We start from the raw sequence: 20,076 nt of genomic DNA on the forward strand, positions 1-20,076 counted from the left end.
TCTTTAGGAACTTTCTTTTTTTTTTTTTTTTTTTTAAAGATTTTTTTTTATTTATTTATTTGACAGAGATAGAGACAGGCATCGAGAGAGGGAACACAAGCAGGGGGAGTGGGAGAGGAAGAAGCAGGCTCCCAGCAGAAGAGCCTGATGTGGGGCTCGATCCCATAACGCCAGGATCACGCCCTGAGCCGAAGGCAGACGCCCAACCGCTGTGCCACCCAGGCGCCCCCTTTAGGAACTTTCTAAACTCTAATTTATGTGTAGAAGTCTTTTTTCATTTAAAATCTTTTGAAACTCTAGAGGTATATGAGCTATGGACTTTTATTTGACCAAAGGGAAGGTATATGTCTATTATAATGTTCTCCAGTACTCATCTTTGTTCTAACACCTCTCTTTAGACACTGAATAGAGGCAGAGGCAAATTCTCTGTTACGTTAGACTTTTTGATGACTCTCTGTAAAGCACTGAAGATTATAGGTATTTCTAAAACCTGTACCTGGACAAAGTATTCTTTCTTTACTGACTTTATGGTTCCATCTTCATAGACTTTTTATTAGGCTTCCTGCCATTACAAAGTCACAATTGTTGTGTTAGTCAAATTGACTTTTTTCCCCCTGAATAATAGCTACCAGTCGACCTCACACTTCTCAACTACCTAACTTAGCATGATCTATGGTTTTGATTGCACAGCCTCTCATGATATTTTCCCTAACCATAGATATTAATTGACTTCCTGTTATTGGAAAGTCCTCCTGCCATTCCTAGTTTTGTGATTTATCGTTACTAACCCCTGGACAAGGACCTGTGCTGTTTCTTCTCATCGCTAGGAAAATAATCAAGTCCAGCTCTTGCTAGCTAATAGCACCCTCCATGAATCCTTTTTTAAACTCTTCATCCCTCGTCTGTCCATCAGGAACAAATATATATACCAATTTCTGCTGTCACTTATGTTACCTTGCTCCATGTACTTCCACTTAATCTTGTATAATTAAACCAGGCCGATTATCTTGGCAATTCCATAATGAATACATGATCCTTTGAGATTTGTGCATCAACATAACTAGATTAGGATCTGAAAGCAGCCCGGAGGAGATCCTAGTGAGAGAACAGATGCTTTCAGGGCCATTCCTGTGGTTCCAGCTAGCGAGGTGAGTTTTTTATCCAGGCAGGAAATTTGAAAGTAAAAAAATGAGTTATAAATAAACTACCCTTATAGGTCTATTTCTAGGAAAGACCTTGTAGGTCTGTTTTGCTTCTCATATTATCTATATGTTCATGACTGTTAGATTGTTATATATATAATTCTATGTCTAAGATCTAGTTACTCCATTTTGTTCTTTTTTTAAAAAAAGATTTTATTTATTTATTTGACAGAGATAGAGACAGCCAGCAAGAGAGGGAACACAAGCAGGGGGAGTGGGAGAGGAAGAAGCAGGCTCATAGCGGAGGAGCCTGATGTGGGGCTCGATCCCAGAACGCCGGGATCACGCCCTGAGCCGAAGGCAGACGCTTAACCGCTGTGCCACCCAGGCGTCCCGAGTTACTCCATTTTATTCTTATGATCCTTCTCCATTCTCTAATACTTCTGCTTTCTTTTTAGTAGGGTAAACTGTAAATTGCCTGGCACATCACTTAGCTTCTAGAACTTTGGATTATATCATGACATCTGTGTAGCTGTCTTCCCATCATGACACCCTTTTTTTGTTGTTGTTTCTATTCATGACGTCTTAATCATCCCTTAGCCATGTCAGCCCTTCGATCCATGTCATAACTGTTTCTTCTACCTCTTGGTTTTAATTACTCACATTTCTCTGGAGTATATTCAAAACCAGGGTTTTTGAGGTTGGCTTTTGTTTGTTTGCATTTTTACTTTTCATGTAGGTATTAGAAGTGAAAAGTAGTTTAGAGGGAGATACTAGTTCTAAATAAGTGCTAAGTCCATTTTAAATAAATCTGTTCTCTTTTCTCTTTGACTAAGACTATATTGGGATTTTTCCCCCCCACAGAAGGCTACATTTAAGTAAAAGTTCAATTATTTTAGTATTATTTAATGTAGTTATTTTTCAGAGGTGGTGGGTACATCAGAAATTGTTACATTAAGAGGTGGCAGGGGTGAGGAATATAGAATGTAGAAACAGACTAAGACAAGTGATAGATTCCATAGTGTAGGCAGAGAGATTCATCTTTTTCTTCTAAATAGGAGGCAGGAAAAGGCAATAGATACAGAAACTGAGATAGATTTAGGTAGTAGTATTCATAAATATAGTATCTTATGTTCATTAAACATTATGTGCCTTACATTGTGTTAAACACTTAACATGCATTGTCTCATTTAATTTTCACAGCTTCCCTATGGGGAGTGGATATTATTAGTACCACTCTACAACTGAACGAACAGGCTTACAGGCACTAAGTAACTTGCCCAAGACCATTCAGTTTGTTAGCAGCTCCAATATGACTTTGAAGCCCACGCTCAATAGCTCTGCCTCTCTGGATGGATAAGAAAGCTATTTGTAGCTGAGAGAGATGCTTGCTTGTTAAGTAGAAGTAAAATTGATCTTCTAATTTATAAAATATCTTAGAAATTCTCTGGTTGAACTGCCTCTATATCACTTTATAATAAAGAAAAGAAAACTGAGGTCCAAAGACATTAAGTAATTTGAATCCAAGCTAATCAACCAAAAATATTTGGGCAGTACTTTCCTCCATATTTAAAGGCTGGAATTACATTATTAATTTTTTTATACATTTGACAAGTTTTCTATTTTAACAATTTACAAATTTTGATGATATTGTCATGTATGTTGTTAATACAGGTAACTCATACTCTGTATAGGACTAATTTATCAGGGTATTTTATTTATTTATTTTTTGAAGACTTAATGAGAGAGAGAGAGCATGAGCAAGGGGGAGGGGGCAGAGGGAGTGGGAGAAGCAGACTCCCCACTGAGCAAGGAACCCAACACAGGACTCCATCCCAGGACCCCAGGGTCATGGCCTGAGCCAAAGGCAGATGCTTAACAAACTGAGCCACCCAGGTGCCCCTATCAGGGTATTTTAGATAGAATAGTTTTTCAGGGGCGCCTGGGTGGCTCAGTCGTTAAGCCTCTGCCTTCAGCTCAGGGCGTGATCCTGGAGTTCTGGGATCGAGCCCCACATCAGGCTCCTCCACTGGGAGCCTGCTCCTTCCTCTTCCACTCCCCCTGCTTGTGTTCCCTCTCTCGCTGGCTGTTTCTCTCTGTCAAATAAATAAATAAAATCTTAAAAAAAAAAAAGTTTTTCATTCTGTCTTTGGTGATCCAGTTGCTCAGTTTATAAAAAATTATCCAATATAATTTATTATTTTCATATAATACTAAATAATTTATATACATTTTATACATTAATACCTAATTTAAGAATTTCATATATGCATCCTTTATTAGTTATTTTTTTGAAATTAGTATTTAGAGGCTGGTGAGTAAGATTTTAGGAAGAAGATTCAAGGCTTAGAAAAGAATGCTTTGACTAGATAATGTAGCAAAAATTCTAGGAGATAAAAGCAAAACTATTCCTTTTTTTTTTTTTTTTGAAGATTTTATTTATTTTTGTGTCAGAGAGAGAGGGAGAATGCACATGAGTGGGGGGGAGGGTACAGAGGGAGAAGCAGACTCCCCCCTGAGCAGGAAGCCCAATGCAGGATTCAGTCCCAGGACCCTGGGACATGACCTGAGCTGAAGGCAGACGCTTAACCAACTGAGCCACCCAGGCTCCCCAGTTACTTGGTTTTTTAAAGCTTCAGAGTTTCTTCAATGATTTCTTGTCATTGTAAATGGCAAGATTTCATTCCTTTTTATGGCTCAGTAATATTCCTCTGTGTGTGTGTGTGTGTGTGTGTGTGTGTGTGTGTGTATCACAACTTCTTTATCCATTCATCAGTCAATGGACATTTGGCCTCTTTCCATAATTTGGCTGTTGTGGATGCTGCTGCTGTAAACATAGGGGTGCATGTATCCCTTCAAATCAGTGCTTCTGTGTCATTTGGGTAAATACCCAGTAGTGCAATTGCTGGGTCATAGGCTAGCTCTATTTTTAACTTTTTGAGCAACCTCCATACTGTTTTCCAGAGTGGCTGCACCAGTTTGTTTTCCCACCAACAATGTAAGAGGGTTCCCCTTTCTCTGCATCCTCGCCAGCATCTCCTGTGTTGTTAATTGTAGCCATATTTACGGGTGTGAGGTGATACCTCATCATAGTTTTGATTTGCATTTCCCTGATGATGAGTGATGTTGAGCATCTTTTTATGTGTCTGTTAGCTGTCTGTATTTCTTCTTTGGAAAAATGTTCATTTTTTAACTGGATTATTTGGGTTTTTTGGATGTTGAGTTGTACAAGTTCTTTATATACTTTGGATACTAACCCTTTGTCCCAGATGGCATTTACAAATATCTTCCCCTGTCCCAAATGTTGCCTTTAGTTTTGTTGATTGTATCCTTCATTGTGCAGAAGATTTTTATCTTGATGAAGTCCCAGTAGTTTATTTTTGCTTTTGTTTCCCTTGCCTCAGGAGATGTATCTAGTAAGAAGTTGCTAAGGCCAATGTCATAGAGGTTACTGCCTGTGTTCTCCTTTAGTATTTTTATGGTTTCAGGTCTTACATTTAGGTCTCTCAACCGTTTTGAATTTATTTTTGTGTATGGTGTAAGAAAGTGGTCCAGTTTCATTCTTCTGTGTGTTGCTATCCAGTTTTCCCAACACTATTTGTTGAAGAGACTGTCTTTTTTCCATTAGATATTCTTTCCTGCTTTGCTAAATATTAGTTTACCACATAGTTGTAGTTCTATTCAGTGATTTCTCTAACCCTACCATGAAACTTTGTAAAGGAATTTCTTATTCTTAATTATTAAGATTGTGATGAGAGAACATGAGAAACATGAATCTTGTGCAACCAGAAATACTGTACTAACCAGTGGGAACCCTGAGCAAGTAAATGAACGTCATATCTTTGGCAGATCTGAAGAAAAAATGGCTTATAAACCTTATATGGTATAGTAGGGACGCTTTACATATAACTGGAGTTAGAGCTAATGCATATGAAAAATTAGAGGTCGGTACTAAATTTTGTGGTAGTGACTATAAATACAACTTAATTCATTAGTTGATTCAGTAAATATTAGGCTTCAATTTTATGATGCACCTTACTAGATTTAACTAGATTTAAAAATATAGTTTGGGAATGAGGCAGGGAAACACATCATGGCACAGTGTGATTCGATGCACCAATAGAAACAAGTATAAAGTACTGTTGGTACATGAAGAGCAGCTAATGGTGCTAGCAGAAAAAGAAAAAATTGGTATGGATTGAATTAGTCATATGGGCTCAATTTTTTATTTAATAAACAGGTAGTGTTATATCATTTTATTGTGGCTGTGTCTTGTTATCTGATATGTGTTTAAGGAATTTGTATAGTATATTTCTATATTATGAAATGAGATTGTAAACGCCCAAAGGCTTATTTATGAGTCATGTAGTAGTTGAGCCTGCCAGCAGCTTCCTACTTCTCGTTATACTGCAGTATACCAATTATAAACTATATTCAAAGCCAGATAGACCTAATTCAGTGAACAAATAAGGTGTCTACTTTGCCTACTATTTATTATATCTAACTAGTAGGAATAAGTAATATGCTTTAAACATACAGGTAATAAAATTTCCCTTAAGTGTTAATTAGTTTTGGGCAATTTAACAGTCCTTTTTCTATCTTATTAAGGGTCTACTGTATTTGCTGGTAACAGACCAGGGGTTTCTTACTGAAGAAAAAGTTGTTTGGGAAAGCCTACACAATGTAGATGGTGATGGAAATTTCTGTGACTCAGAATTCCATCTGCGGCCTCCTTCAGATCCTGAAACCGTATACAGAGGACAGCAAGATCAGATAGATCAGGTAAATTTGTCTTCTTCATATAGTTTAAAATGCTCTTGCTTTCGGGGCACCTGGGTGACTCAGTCAGTTAAGCATCTGACTTTGGCTCAGGTCCTGATCTCAGGGTCCTGGGATAGAGCCCCGCATGGAGTCTGCTTGACCCTCTGCCCCTCCCCCTGCTCTTGCTTGCTCTCTCAAATAAATAAATAAAATCTTTTTAACAGAATAAAAAATAAAATGCTCGTTTCTTTCAAATGTGAATTTTGAACTAAAGATTTATTTTGTGATATTCCTGACGTTTCCTGAATCAGTAAGTGATCATTTGACATATTATACATTGATTATACACTTTGGTTCAGAAGGCCAGATTATATTGAAATGTGAAGGCCCTGGTACAGTTTGAACTCTATTCTAAACTGTAATAGGAAAGCTATGCCAAGTGTTAAACGTGGAAGTGAGATGATCTACTTTACCTTTTTGAAAGGCTACTATGTGAAGAATGCACAGGTATAAACAGAGACTAGCAATTCAAGCAGGAGGTGACAATGGCTTAGCCATGGTGGTAGAGATGAGCTGAGCACAGATTAGAGATATATTTTGGCTAGTCAGAAAAAGTAGAAAACTAAGAGAGGGTAAAAAAGTGGGTGGGTATTCTAAGCCTTAGAGTTCAGGGCAAGCAGACACTTAGAGCAAGAGCTGCACTAATGAGTGGAATTCTCATTTAGAACTGAGACAGGTGAGATCTTTGCCTGCTATAGGTGGGCAGTCTTAGAGCCACAAGCGTATTTATTACTGGAAGTATAACAATGATGTGACTTCTTCCTCGACTGAGGCGGAAATATACGTGTTTCTGATACTGATAACGATTTAAGTACATAGAGACTGTTCATTTAGCCAATATTCATTGAGTAGTTGCGTTCCTGGCACTATTAACAAGGTCCTGGAGACTCTAAGATAAATCATTTAGTCCTGTCCTGAAAAATTCTACAGTCTAACATAGAGGCAAATATTTGACCAACTAATAAGTATATGTTAAGTTCTATAATGGTACTTTGAATAGTAAGCTATGAGCACACGGAAGAATATGCGATTCAAACAAATGCTGATCTTTCTAGGACTCTTGGAAGTTAAGTATTCAAATAGCTATAACAAATACATGCTCATTTTCCTTCAGAAGCTTTATAGGGGCATTTAAAAAATATTACTTGAGAGAAACATGCAAGATTTTTCTAACACTGCATGTAGAAAATATCAGAGCAGAGGGAATGAAGGTAAACCAATAGATTGCTACAGTAGTAAAGGTGTAAGATGCTGAGAAAAAAAGATATAGCATAGTGTCTGTGAAAGGTGCAAGGAAAGAGTGGATTTAAGACTATGGGACTTGGCAAAGAGCAGTTTAAAGAAGTGAGCAGAAAAATTTGAATGACAAATTCTTCCTATTAGTAACATATTCGTGCTAGGTAGTACAAAGTCTTCATAGGCTACAACCTTTTTTTATATCCTCTGTGGCTAATTAACATTCTCTTATTTTGAGGATAGTTTGGGGGAGATGCACAGAATAGTCAAGTTCCATTCAGTACTAATTCTTAATAAACGTGGGTGTGATGTTAGATAATATAACCTTCAAAGATGCATCACATTTTCTCATAGGAAATAATTGGCGGTGTTTATGGGAGGAAGGAGGAGGCGGTTAAGTAATTGAGTATCGCTGTATGATGGGCAACTATGTTGGTTTTAAAAATCATGTTTTGGAAGAACATTTAATACATGATTTCGAAAATTCTTATGATTTTTTTTTTAAACAAAACTTATGACATTTAGTGGGGGTTGGAAAATGTGTTTGAGTTTGTATGTGAATGTAGAAAAAACTAGGTGGATATGTATCAGTTGATAACAATAGTTATCTTTGTATGATGATACGGTATTTTTAACTTTCTCATTTACACTTTTTAATTCTGTCTCAAGTTTCTACAGACATGTTTCTTTCATAAATAGGGGGAGGTTTATTTTGGTTTTTTTGTTTTTAAAGTAGGCTCTACGCCCAATGTGGGGCTTGAACTCATGACCCCAAGATCAAGAGTTACATGCTCTAGACAAAGCCAGCCAGATGCCCCTAGGGGGAGTTTTGCAGGGCTGGGGGCGGGGGGAGGTTGATTTTGTTTTTGAGGTGAGTTAAAGCTTTCTTGAATGCCTTATATGCTAGTTCTAGAAAAAAGGAATTCCAAGAATATTTAGAACAATGGCAGCATCCCTGAAATTATAGCACTCAAACAGAAATACTTAGGTAACTTTAGTTTTTATATTTAAACTCTGGTATGTTTTTAAAAAGCCTTTCTCATAGTTCTGTAGGTATAACCTCTGGATTTATACTCCTCAGTTCTTGAGTAAAATCTCATAGCTAAAGATGGCTATAATTTAATTTCTTAGGACTACCTTATGGCATTATCTCTACAACAAGAACAGCAGAGCCAAGAGATCAATTGGGAACAAATACCTGAAGGAATCAGTGATTTGGAACTAGCAAAGAAACTCCAAGAAGAGGAGGATAGACGGGCTTCTCAATATTATCAGGAGCAGGAACAAGCAGCAGCAGCTGCTGCTTCTGCTTCTACACAGGCCCAGGTAAGCTCTAGTGTTCGGATTCTTAGATACCATGATCACTTTAGCAACAAAGACATTTGTTCTGAGATAAATATTTTTAAATTAGGTATTGACTCTTCAATTATGTTAGCATTTTAGCACCCATAGGTTTTATGGCATTGTCAAAGTTTGTGATTATCTTAATGTATTTCTCATTTAGTGAAATTATTTTTCCTGAGTTTCTGATGGCAAGATTTTTCAGTTTTGTTTTTTGTTTTGTTTGTTTTGTTTTTTAAGTAGGCTCCACGCCCAGTGTGGAGCCCAACGCGGGGCTTGAACTCACGACCCTGAGATCAGGACCTGAGCTGAGATCAAGAGTCGAAGCTTAACCGACTGAGCCACCCAGGCGCCCCTTCAGTTTTTTGTTTTTTTTTTTTTAATTTTAATTCCAGTGTAGTTAACATACAGTGTTATATTAGTTTCAGGTGTACAACATAGTGATTTAACAATTTTATACATTACTCAGTGCTTGTGAAGCTAAGTGTACTTTTAATCCCCTTCACTATTCCCCCCATTACCCCCCCTCCATCCACCTCCCCTCTGGGAAGCATCTGTTTGTTCTCTATAATTAAGAGTCGACTTTTCAATTTGTCTCTCTTTTTTTTCCCCCTTTGTTTTGTTTCTTAAATTTTTCGTATGAGTGAAATAATACAGTATTTGTCTTTCTCTGACTGGCTTATTTCACTTAGTATTATACTCTCTAGCTCCATCCATGTTGTTGCAAATGGCAAGATTTCATTCTTTTTCATGGCTGAGTAATATTCCATCGTGTATATACCACGTATTCTTATCCATTCATCTGTCAGTGGACACTTAGGTTACTGTCATAATTTGGCTATTATAAATAATGCTGCAGTAAACATAGGAGTGCATGTATCCCTTTGAATTAGTATTTTGTATCCTTTGGGTAAATACCCAGTAGTGTAATTGCTGGGTCATATGGTAGTTCTATTTTTAATTTTTTGAGGAACCTCCGTACTGTTTTCCACAGTAGCTGCACCAGTTTGCATTCCCACCAGCACGTGAGGGTTCCTTTTTCTCCACATCCTTGCCAACACTTGCTGTTTCTTATGTTTTTGAATTTAGCCATTCTGACAGATGTGAGATGATACCTCATTGTGGTTTTGATTTGTATTTCCCTGATGATGACTGATGTGGAGTATCTTTTCATGTCTCTGTTGGCCATCTGTATGTCTTCTTTGGAGAAATGCCTGTTTATGTCTTCTGCCCATTTTTAACTTTTTTTTTTTATTTTTTATTTATTTACTTAAGGGAGAGGAAGTGAGCAGGAGGGAGAGGGAGAGAGGATCCAAAGCAGACTCTGCCCTGAGTACAGAGTCCAACGTGGGGCTCGATCCCACGACTGAGACCACAATCTGAGCCGAACCAAGAGTCAGACGCCCAACTGACTGAGCCACCCAGGCACCCCTTCAGTCCATTTTTAATTGGATTATTTGTTTTCTTGGTGTTGAGTTGTAGAAGTTCTTTATATATTTTGGATACTAACCCTTTATCAGATATGTCATTTACAAATATCTTTTCCTATTCAGTAGGTTGTCTTTTAGTTTTATTGTTTCCTTTGTTGTGCAGAGCTTTTTATTTTGATGCAGTCCCAATAGTTTATTTTTGCTTTTGTTTCCCTTGACTCAGGAGACATATCTAGAAAGATGTTATTATGGCTGATGTCAGAGAAATTACTGTCTGTGCTCTCTTCTAGTATTTTTATGGCTTCAGGTCTCACATTTAGGTCCTTAATCCATTTTGAGTTTATTTTTATGTATGGTGTAAGAAAGTGGTCCATTTTCATTCTTTTGCATGTAGCTGTCCAGTTTTCCCAGCATCATTTGTTGAAGAGACCTTTTCCTGTTGCATATTCTTTCCTCATTTGTCAAAGATTAGTTGACCATATAACTGTAGGTTTATTTCTGTGTTTTTTCTATTCTGTTCCATTAATGTATATGTCTATTTTTGTGCCAGTATCATACTGTTGTGTTTTTTTTTTAATTTAAGTAATCTCTACACCAAACGTGTGGCTCAAGCTCATGACCCTGAGATGAAGAGTGGCATGCTCTTCTGACTGAGCCAGCCAAACGCCCCAGAATCATACTGTTTTGATTGCTAAAACTCTGTAATATAGCTTGAAGTCTGGAATTATGAGACCTCTAGTTTTGTTTCTCTTTTCCAAGATTGCTTTGGCCATTAAGGTCTTTTGTAAAGGTTTCATGCAAATTTTAGGATTGTTTGTTCTAATTCTGTGAAAAATGCTGTTGAAATTTTGATAGGGATTGCATTAAATCTGTAGCTTGCTTTGGGTAGTATAGACATTTTAATAATATTTGTTCTTCCAATCCATGAGCATGGAATGTCTTTACATTTCTTTGTGTTGTCTTCAATTTCTTTCATCAGAGTTCATCTCTTTGGTTAAGTTTATTTCTAAGTATTATTTTTGGTACAATTGAATCAAATGTATTTTTTAAATTGTTAATAGCTCCAAAGAATATAAACCAATGGGAACAAAGTCTTTTGTAACAATTAGAGGGTGGTATGAGGTACTGCTGGGAAGAATGTAGACTTAAAGAGCCAGATAGACATGGATTGTATTTCCTGCTTCTGTCTCTCCCCTTGCTAGCTGTAACACCTTGGACAAAGTCCTTTACCTCTCTTAGCCCCATTTTCCCTATCTTGAAAATAAAAGATAATGCTTAACTCTTAGATTTGTGGATAAGAACAAATAATGTTAGTACTTAACCCAGTGTCTGACGTGTACTAAGTATTCAACAAAGGTTATTAGCACCTTTCCACTTTTCCTAGTTAAACGTATTAAGCACTGAAAATGTGACTATTAAGTGGGTTCCTTTATATTAAATCTCATTTTATTAAATGAAAAAAATACTTACTTCTTTTATGTTTAACTATACCATGCCAGAACGGTTCATTTGACTTGGGTATACAAGAAAACAAGGTGCACTTTAAGGTCTGATGAAACTTTAAACGTAGATGTCTCCATTAAACTAAGTATTTTCTATTTCTGGTTCAAACATTGACTATTCCAAGCTTAAAAGTTAAAACCTACCATGTCATGAGTAGTTTTTCACTAAAAACATTCTCTTATGTTCTCTTATTTCACAGAATACACTTATTTCACACTCAAAGTTCTCAGGATTTTCATTTTTCTCCTTTAAAATCTGTTTATTATAATAATGAGGTTTATTATAGTTTAATGAGGTCTTAGGGAACTTAATTTACCAAACGTCACCTTCTTTAACATTTTCTAAACTTTAACACAAATATTTCTTGAATTTGAGGTTTCAGGGAATATAATCCTATACATTATTTGTTTGAAATTCCATTTACTTGGAACAATGGCTACATTAATTAGATCTGTCCAAAATGACAGAGGCAGTTCCTCAGATACCATGTAACACAACAACTCTGTGTACAAATAACTTTTCCATTAATGATTCCTTTCACTCTTGTGGTTTTTCCTTCTAGATAACTATAATTAAGCACCTTAGAAAGTTGAGGTAATTTCTTCCTGTTTATTTTTCTTAAAGCAAAGCCAGCCAGCACAAGCCTCTCCAAGTAGAAGACAACCTGGGAATAGTGAACGTAAACGAAAGGAACCTCGAGAAAAAGATAAAGAGAAAGAAAAGGACAAAAATAGCTGTGTCATTTTGTAACAAGTGTTGGATTCTGTTGGATGCGTCTATATGTCTTGAGAAACAAAACCACAGGAGGAAAGGAAGAAAAACCGATAAATACCGTCTGTGCCTGATTTCCCAATGGATTTTGCTCATGTTTTTCAGGGGAAAGGTTGTTACTTAGTTACAATCAGACTTTTTCAAGTCACACAGTACACTCTTTATGAGCTGGAGTTTCATGTTACAAGTTGGAAATGCTGTGTGTTATCATTCATGAAAAATACTGCACTTGTAGCCAAATAAGCAAATCACAGCAAATTTTGTGTCATAGTGACATTCATAACTCCTATCAGTTAGTAAGCTATTTTATCTTCTGTTCTAACAATGAATGGAGGTAACTTATTTTGTCTGATTCCTTCCTGAAATCTAAATATTAGCACAATAGTTTCGGAAATTAACTTTTACAATGATAAATTATGATCTAATCCAAGAGAAACCAGGGGTTTAATGTAGGGATGTAAAATGAAAAACAACAACAACACAAAAGAACCAAGACAAAAAAATAACAGAAATAAATAACCCTTAATCCTGAATTGGACTAGTTCAGCCCTTGAACAGCTTTACCTTTCTTTAGGAATGTACATTTTAGATATTATCTTGAGAACTGATAATGGAGCTTGGGTTTAATTTAGATAGAAAAAATAATTTGCATTTATTTTCCAGTAGCAAAAAATTGCGTAACACTAATACTCATATTCTATCAAAATCAGATATTAATGACTTTGTAGTGTCAAATTTTGAGGAATTTTGAAATCCTTAATATAGGTAACTTGTACGACAGTTACTATTTATTGATAGTGTGATAACTGAGTAGGAAGGAAGGAAACCACAGTGGATGCTAGGCCTTGTAAATATGGCATGTGGAAAAGCAGATCGTTCAACGTCTACCTTTTTCTAGAATTACCTTGAACCTTAAAATTTAAATCATGTTCATTTGCTGGAAAATTAAGTATACTTATTAAAGCCAACAAAAAAGCACATTTCTGAAAGGAAGTTCGAAATAATCTCTGAGTCTAGTGAAAAAGCATTAATAAAACTCTTTGAAAATTGGTAAGAATTGGGAGGAATTTATGTAAAAGCAATCGGATTTTTTTAACTTATGGGAACCAAATAGACCTATAACATCTTGTAGTGTTTATAGGATTCAGAAAGAAATATTTATTGAACTTTATTATGAGGCAACACATATTTTCCTGTATTTCTACTATCCTTAATAGTCCTTTTTATATGCTTTATATTTAAAAGTTTGTTTTAGTTATTTTTGAAAAGGCTATTGCTGCCGCAAGTAGTTATGTGATTTACATTCTCAGCCTCAGTAAATTTGTTTAAGAGCCTCTTAATCTAACCTGAGCATCCACTTGGAGAATGTTCTTGTGGCCTAGGGTGACAATAGACTACAAAAAAATGTGGTCTGGTGTTCTTAAGCTATGTCTTTAACATTCTCCATGATCCAAGACTATTTATAGGATGAGTCTATATGTAAAAATAAAAAGTAAAGTCTTATTTATGGAAGGAATTATTCTAAGGGAGAAATCCAGGGTCAAGCTATATCTTTTCTGTCATGTCCTTCTGTATTGCATGTCTGGTTATATTATACCATTTGTTTATTCCTTCAGATTTCCTATGCTAGCATGATAAATCATCAGAGAATCTGTTTAGGGTATAAAACTTTGATACAAAATATTTGGTGAGTCTCTAGTTAGTAACCTAGAATATGTGTACATTGGTAAAGTAATCAGATGTACTACAGAATTCTCTGTTGGCTCAAGCAAGCTGACCTTAGTACAAGTTTACTCTTGATATCACTCTATTGGTTGAAGGAGGAAACTCAAACCTCAGGGTTTGTTTTTCCTAGAACAGATAGTAGTGACAGTGCATTATATTTTAATAGGAAAAAGCAAAACGGTAAATCCTGAGAAATTTTAAAAAGCATATTTGAGGCATATTTTTCCATAATTATATACTTATCTATTTATTACCCTTGAAAAATATATGTGTAAAAGTTATTCTGTTATTTGTTACTATCTTCTTAATTTGTTCCAAAGATAATACTGCCATTCTGCATTCCCTCTGGAAGAAAAAAAACTCACTCAAAACCAGCAGTGCTGCTATCAGATAAGTAGACGTCAATGTATACTTATAAAAAATAACTAAAAAATGTAATGTGTTTGTTAATTCAACCTTTTTTCTATGTAATATTTCCAAGTCAGACTTTCTTACATTCCTGGAATTCAGTTTAATATACCAAGAGTAATAATGATAAAATGTTAGCTTTGATTACTGTGAGGAAAAAAATTAAATGTTCAGTTCTCCTAAACTTCTTGGAGATACTGGTTTCCCATCCTTGAAGGTTAGAGCTATTGTGTCTTTTATTTTCTTATATTTTGCTTAAGGCGACAAATTATATATTCAGACATTTCATTGCTGGTTTGGGTACATTGGAATTCTATAGTGGTATATTCAAGTCTTTCCTTCAGTGTTTTGTAGTACTTGAAAACTGTTACGTGAACTGCTAGCAGAAGTTAGAATTTAAACATTTTTGCTGTTAATATTTATAGGCTAGATTAAGGATGCATTTGCATCAACCAATCACTATTAGATTCAGCAAAAGAGATGTGAATGAGTGGATATGGTCACTATACTTTCTTATACTTTCAAAGGCTATTTCTGCAGTTTAGTGACCAGTCTTTGTTACCAATATGAAAATTGTCCTGATGTGTAATCCCATTGAATTAATGCTGTAATTTACAGTTTTTACAGTAGGTTATCAACATTTAACAGTATTTGTGTGCGTGTGTGTGTGTGTATGTGTGTGTGTGCATTGTGCATGTGTGTGTGTGTGTATCTGTGTATTTCTGAAGCAAGGATCCATGACTTCTATTAAAGAAATCTGGGAAATTTCCCTCAAATTTAAGAATTACCATTTAAGAATACACACACATACATAGGTACATACATACACTAAGCAGTTTGAGGCAGCTAAAATTGGCATTGCCTGCTCCTGTAATATGCTGGTCCAGTGTGCCTGGGTGAAGTGACTTCTTCCATGTTTCAAGGTGTCAGTTTTGCAGTCGAATGAGGCATAGATTTAAGTTTAGGATTACGTTTTGGAATATATTTTGTTGTGTCTCATATTTCTAGTATTTGGCAACTTATCCCATATTATGTTTCAAATTCTTCCTCATACTTCTTGATCTTAGCCTAATTAAGCAAGTCAGTATCAGAGATTAGTTGACTGAACCCAACATTCACCATTTTGTACTTTCACAAAACCTTAATACTTGTTTTTATGAATCACCAGCTCAGGTCACTAAGAGAGATCTTGAGAGGAGAGAGGACTAGAAGTCAAATAGATATTTAAGGGAAGAATTGTTATAGTCCCTATATTAATGTAGGCATATGAAGCAGATATCTGTAAAGTCCTACTGGAGAAATAGTCAAGGCAAGAATTTCCAGAACTGTCCTCAAACTCATTTATTTAAAAAAAACTCTTTTAAACAAAAAAGCAAATCGATTATTACATTTCACTTAATTTCCAATTAAATATACCAGTTATTTTAAAATATGATGGAAAACTTAACAGGCTTTATCTATCATACAGTACTTGGGCATACAACTTAAACTATCATTGCAAACTTACTAATACTTGATAAAATAACATGGAAGCATTAAAGATGTACGTAATTTGTATTTTAAGGAAATACAAATGTGGAAATGTGGAAGTCTGAACTGTTTTAGTCTAAAAATCTGGCTTTTATCTTTCTAGGGGCAAACTTTCTGTGCCTCAGTTTATTCTAAATATGTAAAAGATGCTCATTTTTTTAGTGCTTTACACTCCTGAATCAAGGGCATAGTATAAGCTCAGAATATTACTTAAATAATCATAAATATTATAGTTTTTGTTCTTGAGTGTGCACATCTTTTTCCCAATAACAATATTTCTTAAAGTCGGTTTTTTTAATGCTGTTAAAATTTGTAGAATTATCTTGTCTTTGAGTATGGCGTCATCACTTCCTAAAATGTATTTTGTGGTTGCTTTTGTGTTTTGATCAAAATTGAGAGTATTTTGAGAGTATAAGAAGCATTAAAAGTCTATTTTTTCCAGTATCTTTCATATATCTAAATATTTAGATTCTCTTTGCCTTTTTCTCATGGAACAAAGTACAGTGGTATTAGGTTACTAATACATATATGTAAACTTTTGTGCATGGATGGAATTCATTTAGGTCTGTTAAGTGCTGTCATTTTTAGGGCTATTTGAATTATTTCTGTTTTTTAGTATAAAATGTTATTTGATGATGTGCAGATAAATTCCTTTTAGAAAGTGACTGAAAATCAGAGTTCTTTGGTTCTCTGGGAATATAGTGGTTTTTTGTTTTGTTTTGTTTTTTACTGATATCCAACATTTCTATAGCTGCTGAGAAAATCTTATGAAGAACTGAGGTTACTTTTCTCAGGTAACACTTTAAAACGAACTAAAGTTTAAAATCAAAGGCTTCTTGCCCAAAAAAAACTGCAAAATAGAGATAACGGAGTCTGAGGAACAGACTGCAGGACCCAGGTAATTTGAACTTCTTTTGAAGATCTATCTAAATTTTAATTCACACATGTCTGTTACTTAATCCCAGTGTCTCTGCTGTTAGAAATTAGAGTTTAATACATTGTGAATACGTATATGTATTTTTACATATAAAGTATCCTGGTTTCTCATTTCACTTTTCTGATCTAAAAAAATTAAACTCAAAAAATTGGGCCAAAGTCTTCAACAATAGCTGAACTATTACCAAGTTCAGCTTCGTCCTGTTGTCCTGAGATTTAGACTTCTCTGCCTATAACTTGGTATTTTTGAGAACATGGTACTACCCGAGATAAGCTATTGAAATACCACGGCAGAAATACAAAACCTAAACTATAAATCTCTGTAGATTTAAAAGACAAAAAGTTCTATTATTATTCTATAATGCATCTACTTTATTTGATACTAATTTTAAGAATTTTTTTCAAGTCACTTAATAATTTGTCATTAACTTTAAAAACTTTATATCCTTCCTCACTGCAACATCGTGCTTTAGAGGCAGAGATGCCTCCTAGATTAGAGGATGCACAAAGCAAAATTCTTCTGAAGGTGATGCTGGCTTCTTTGGGTCTAGGAGTTAACACCTTTAAACAGGAAGTCAGGAAACTGCCCGTTTCAATTCCCAAATCAGTGACCTGTGCAAACGGGCATTATCACTAAATACCCTGTAGAGTAGTTCTAACTAACAATACATTTAAAGACTAAGATTGGCATTTAATCTTGGAAGATCTGTCTGGTGCGTCACAATTTTGTCAGTTTTTATTCCTTCTTACATCTTAGTTGTATGAGGTAATCATTTTTCTTTTCCCGAGTACATGAGATATCATAGGTCTACAGATTTTTAAAGATGGGGATATGAAAAATGGTTTTTGTTAAAAATCAGTTTTCCTCAGTAAAATGACCACCACTGTTTTCACAGACCCACACATGACAAGTAGGACACGATGATAGAAGACCGATGTATGACTGCTACACAGCAGTCAGCAGAAGGGATAATCTTCACGTGTGACACGTGTAGAGGTACCCGAAAGTCATTTCCTAAAGTTAGCGCATGTGAGTCTTTGTCCTTGAATTGTGCAGAATAATTGGATGTGGCACATATCTTGGGGAGTAGCAAGTGAAATAGTATCATGACTACAGAGCAAGTGATCTCTAAGTGTAGTAAGAGAAACCGATTTTCTTCCTCCACTTTCACGGCTGACTACTTGGGTCAGGAAGTTGCTGTGACATATCCTAGATCTCTTGTGTTAGGCCAAGATAGGCCGACTGAAATAGAGTTCTTAAAGAGTTTAAATATATAACGTATGAGCGCCTGCCCTTCCCTCCTCCTTTTCTTGGCGATCTTAACACCCTTCCTACTTCTAATTCATTCATTTTGCTTTATGACCAGCTTTAATTGCAATCTGAGAATAATAGCAACTGTAGAGACCGATACAGAACAGCATTGAAAGACATTTTCAAATGACACCTAAAAGCATCTATCTGCCCAACTTAGAATTGAACTGAATTTCTATGAAAAAGTTATTGGTTTTAAATGCTAATTATGTTAAAACTATTTAATTCTAAAAACTATGTCTTAAGCAAGTTTCAAAAGTTTCACTTTTGGAGGATATTCCTTAAAAAAGGCATATTGAACATAGATGGGAAAGTATAAAATATTTCTGACAGAATTATTCAGTATTATTCAATATTTAATTTCATGTTTGTTATTGTACCACAAGGATAGTGTCATTCTTGGATTAAAATGTTGGATTTTTTTGTTAATGTACTTAAAACTGTAACCAGTGATAACACCCTTAGTATTTTTTATTATAGATTATATTTTATTTCAATAAACTTTGATATTTAGACCAAACAGTCTTCCCGCTATGTATATTCATCTCATTAAGGTGCTTCTTACAAAGTGGGGAAATGGAGAGATGGGGAATTGACATATTGATTCACATTTACCTGGAATTAACTCTTAGAATACTTGGACTAACTCTTGATAAAGACAGATTTTTACCCACCTGAGGCAGTGAACAAAAAAACAATTAACTCTAAACCATACAGTAGTTAACTACCTGATCCCGATGGTAGGTTCATTATATCTGACACTTTTATCTTCTTGCAAGACTAAGTTAGAAAGAGCTGAGAGGGAATCACTTTATCTTTATACCACGCCAACCCTAATGTAAAGTTTTTGTCCAACAATTTAATGTCCAAACCGGCTAATGAGTGACATTTCGGTGACAGTTTTCTTAGACCCCCACAGCCCTCTCAGCAGAATTAATCATTACACATAGTGTTTTGTTGCCCTCCCCTTGTTACAGCACTTAAGCTAGATTGTGGGCCTTTTGAGAATAGGAGTCAAATCTTACTCATCTTGATTTTCTTGGCACATTACATGATCACTGGCACTTGAAATGAACTTGAATATCTATTTAGAGGAATTTTTAAAGATATCTGCATTACATAGGTATTGCTTGCCTGTCTTTTAAATAAGTAAAATAAGTAAATTGAGTTATTGAATTGGCTTTCTCCTATAGCATAAGAGTTACGTAGATAGAGGGAACTAAAATTCCTAATCCTTTACCCCTGCCTCTGATTTTCCGTGGCCATCATCCTGCATTCTCCCAGGGTTGATGGAAGGATGCTTAGGAAACAGCAGCTTCAACAAAACTAGAGTAAGCAGCATTGTTCTTCCCTGTTTCACACCTTCTCTTGCAGGCTCTTTCCTCACTCTGTATTATCTTATGAAGCAGGCACCTATTAATTTATTGGAGCTGAGATTTGAAGCCAAGAGTCTGACTCCAGAGGTTGTGTTCACAAATATATCTGGAAGGGGACATACAAGTCTAGGACAGGTCTGTGTTCAAATTCTGACCCTGGACTTTTGAAGTCACATCTGTTTCAAACCTGTAGAAATCTGCAAAATCAGGCCTTTTTTGTACTCCCTAGTCTTAGAGGAAGTTAATACTACATAGCCTGTTTTCTGATCTCCAAAACGTAATAATTTATACCTTGTTACAAAGTTTAAAGATACTGCATACAAAGTATGAGATACATAACAAACACTCAATAAATTGTAACAATTAGTAATAGACTAGGGGAAACTTTTTTTTTGAACCAAGCCAAAAACTTTAAGAAAGGCTTTGATTAAGGAGCTTAAGAAGGCTACTTCAGCCTCATAAAAGCAAACATTTTTCTATTCTCTCCAAATATAATGCTGACCCTGTGATAAGGACTGAGATAAATCTGGACTCAGAATGACCCA

The 20,076-nt window shown here is 35.4% G+C and overlaps 1 protein-coding gene across 4 annotated transcripts in view; it reads left to right on the top strand.

The window, feature by feature from the left end:
* Nucleotides 1-16,572, top strand: part of MINDY2 (MINDY lysine 48 deubiquitinase 2) — a 74,384-nt gene extending 57,812 nt beyond the window's left edge. For 2 of the 4 annotated variants that reach the window (XM_045786540.2, XM_045786415.2), the window contains 3 exons: nucleotides 5,751-5,924; nucleotides 8,331-8,525; nucleotides 12,098-16,572. In XM_045786540.2, coding sequence (XP_045642496.1) covers nucleotides 5,751-5,924; nucleotides 8,331-8,525; nucleotides 12,098-12,223 — 495 coding nt within the window. In that variant the 3' untranslated portion in view covers nucleotides 12,224-16,572. Of the gene's footprint in view, nucleotides 1-5,750; nucleotides 5,925-8,330; nucleotides 8,526-8,780; nucleotides 11,256-12,097 lie in introns of those variants that run through there. The other 2 variants (XM_045786473.2, XM_087859198.1) reach the window with 2 other exon arrangements.
* Nucleotides 16,573-20,076: the final 3,504 nt, after the last annotated feature.

This window comes from Ursus americanus, chromosome 36, assembly GCF_024610735.1.
Source record: "Ursus americanus isolate L20-20 chromosome 36, mUrsAme1.1.p, whole genome shotgun sequence".
Lineage (NCBI taxonomy): Eukaryota > Metazoa > Chordata > Mammalia > Carnivora > Ursidae > Ursus > Ursus americanus.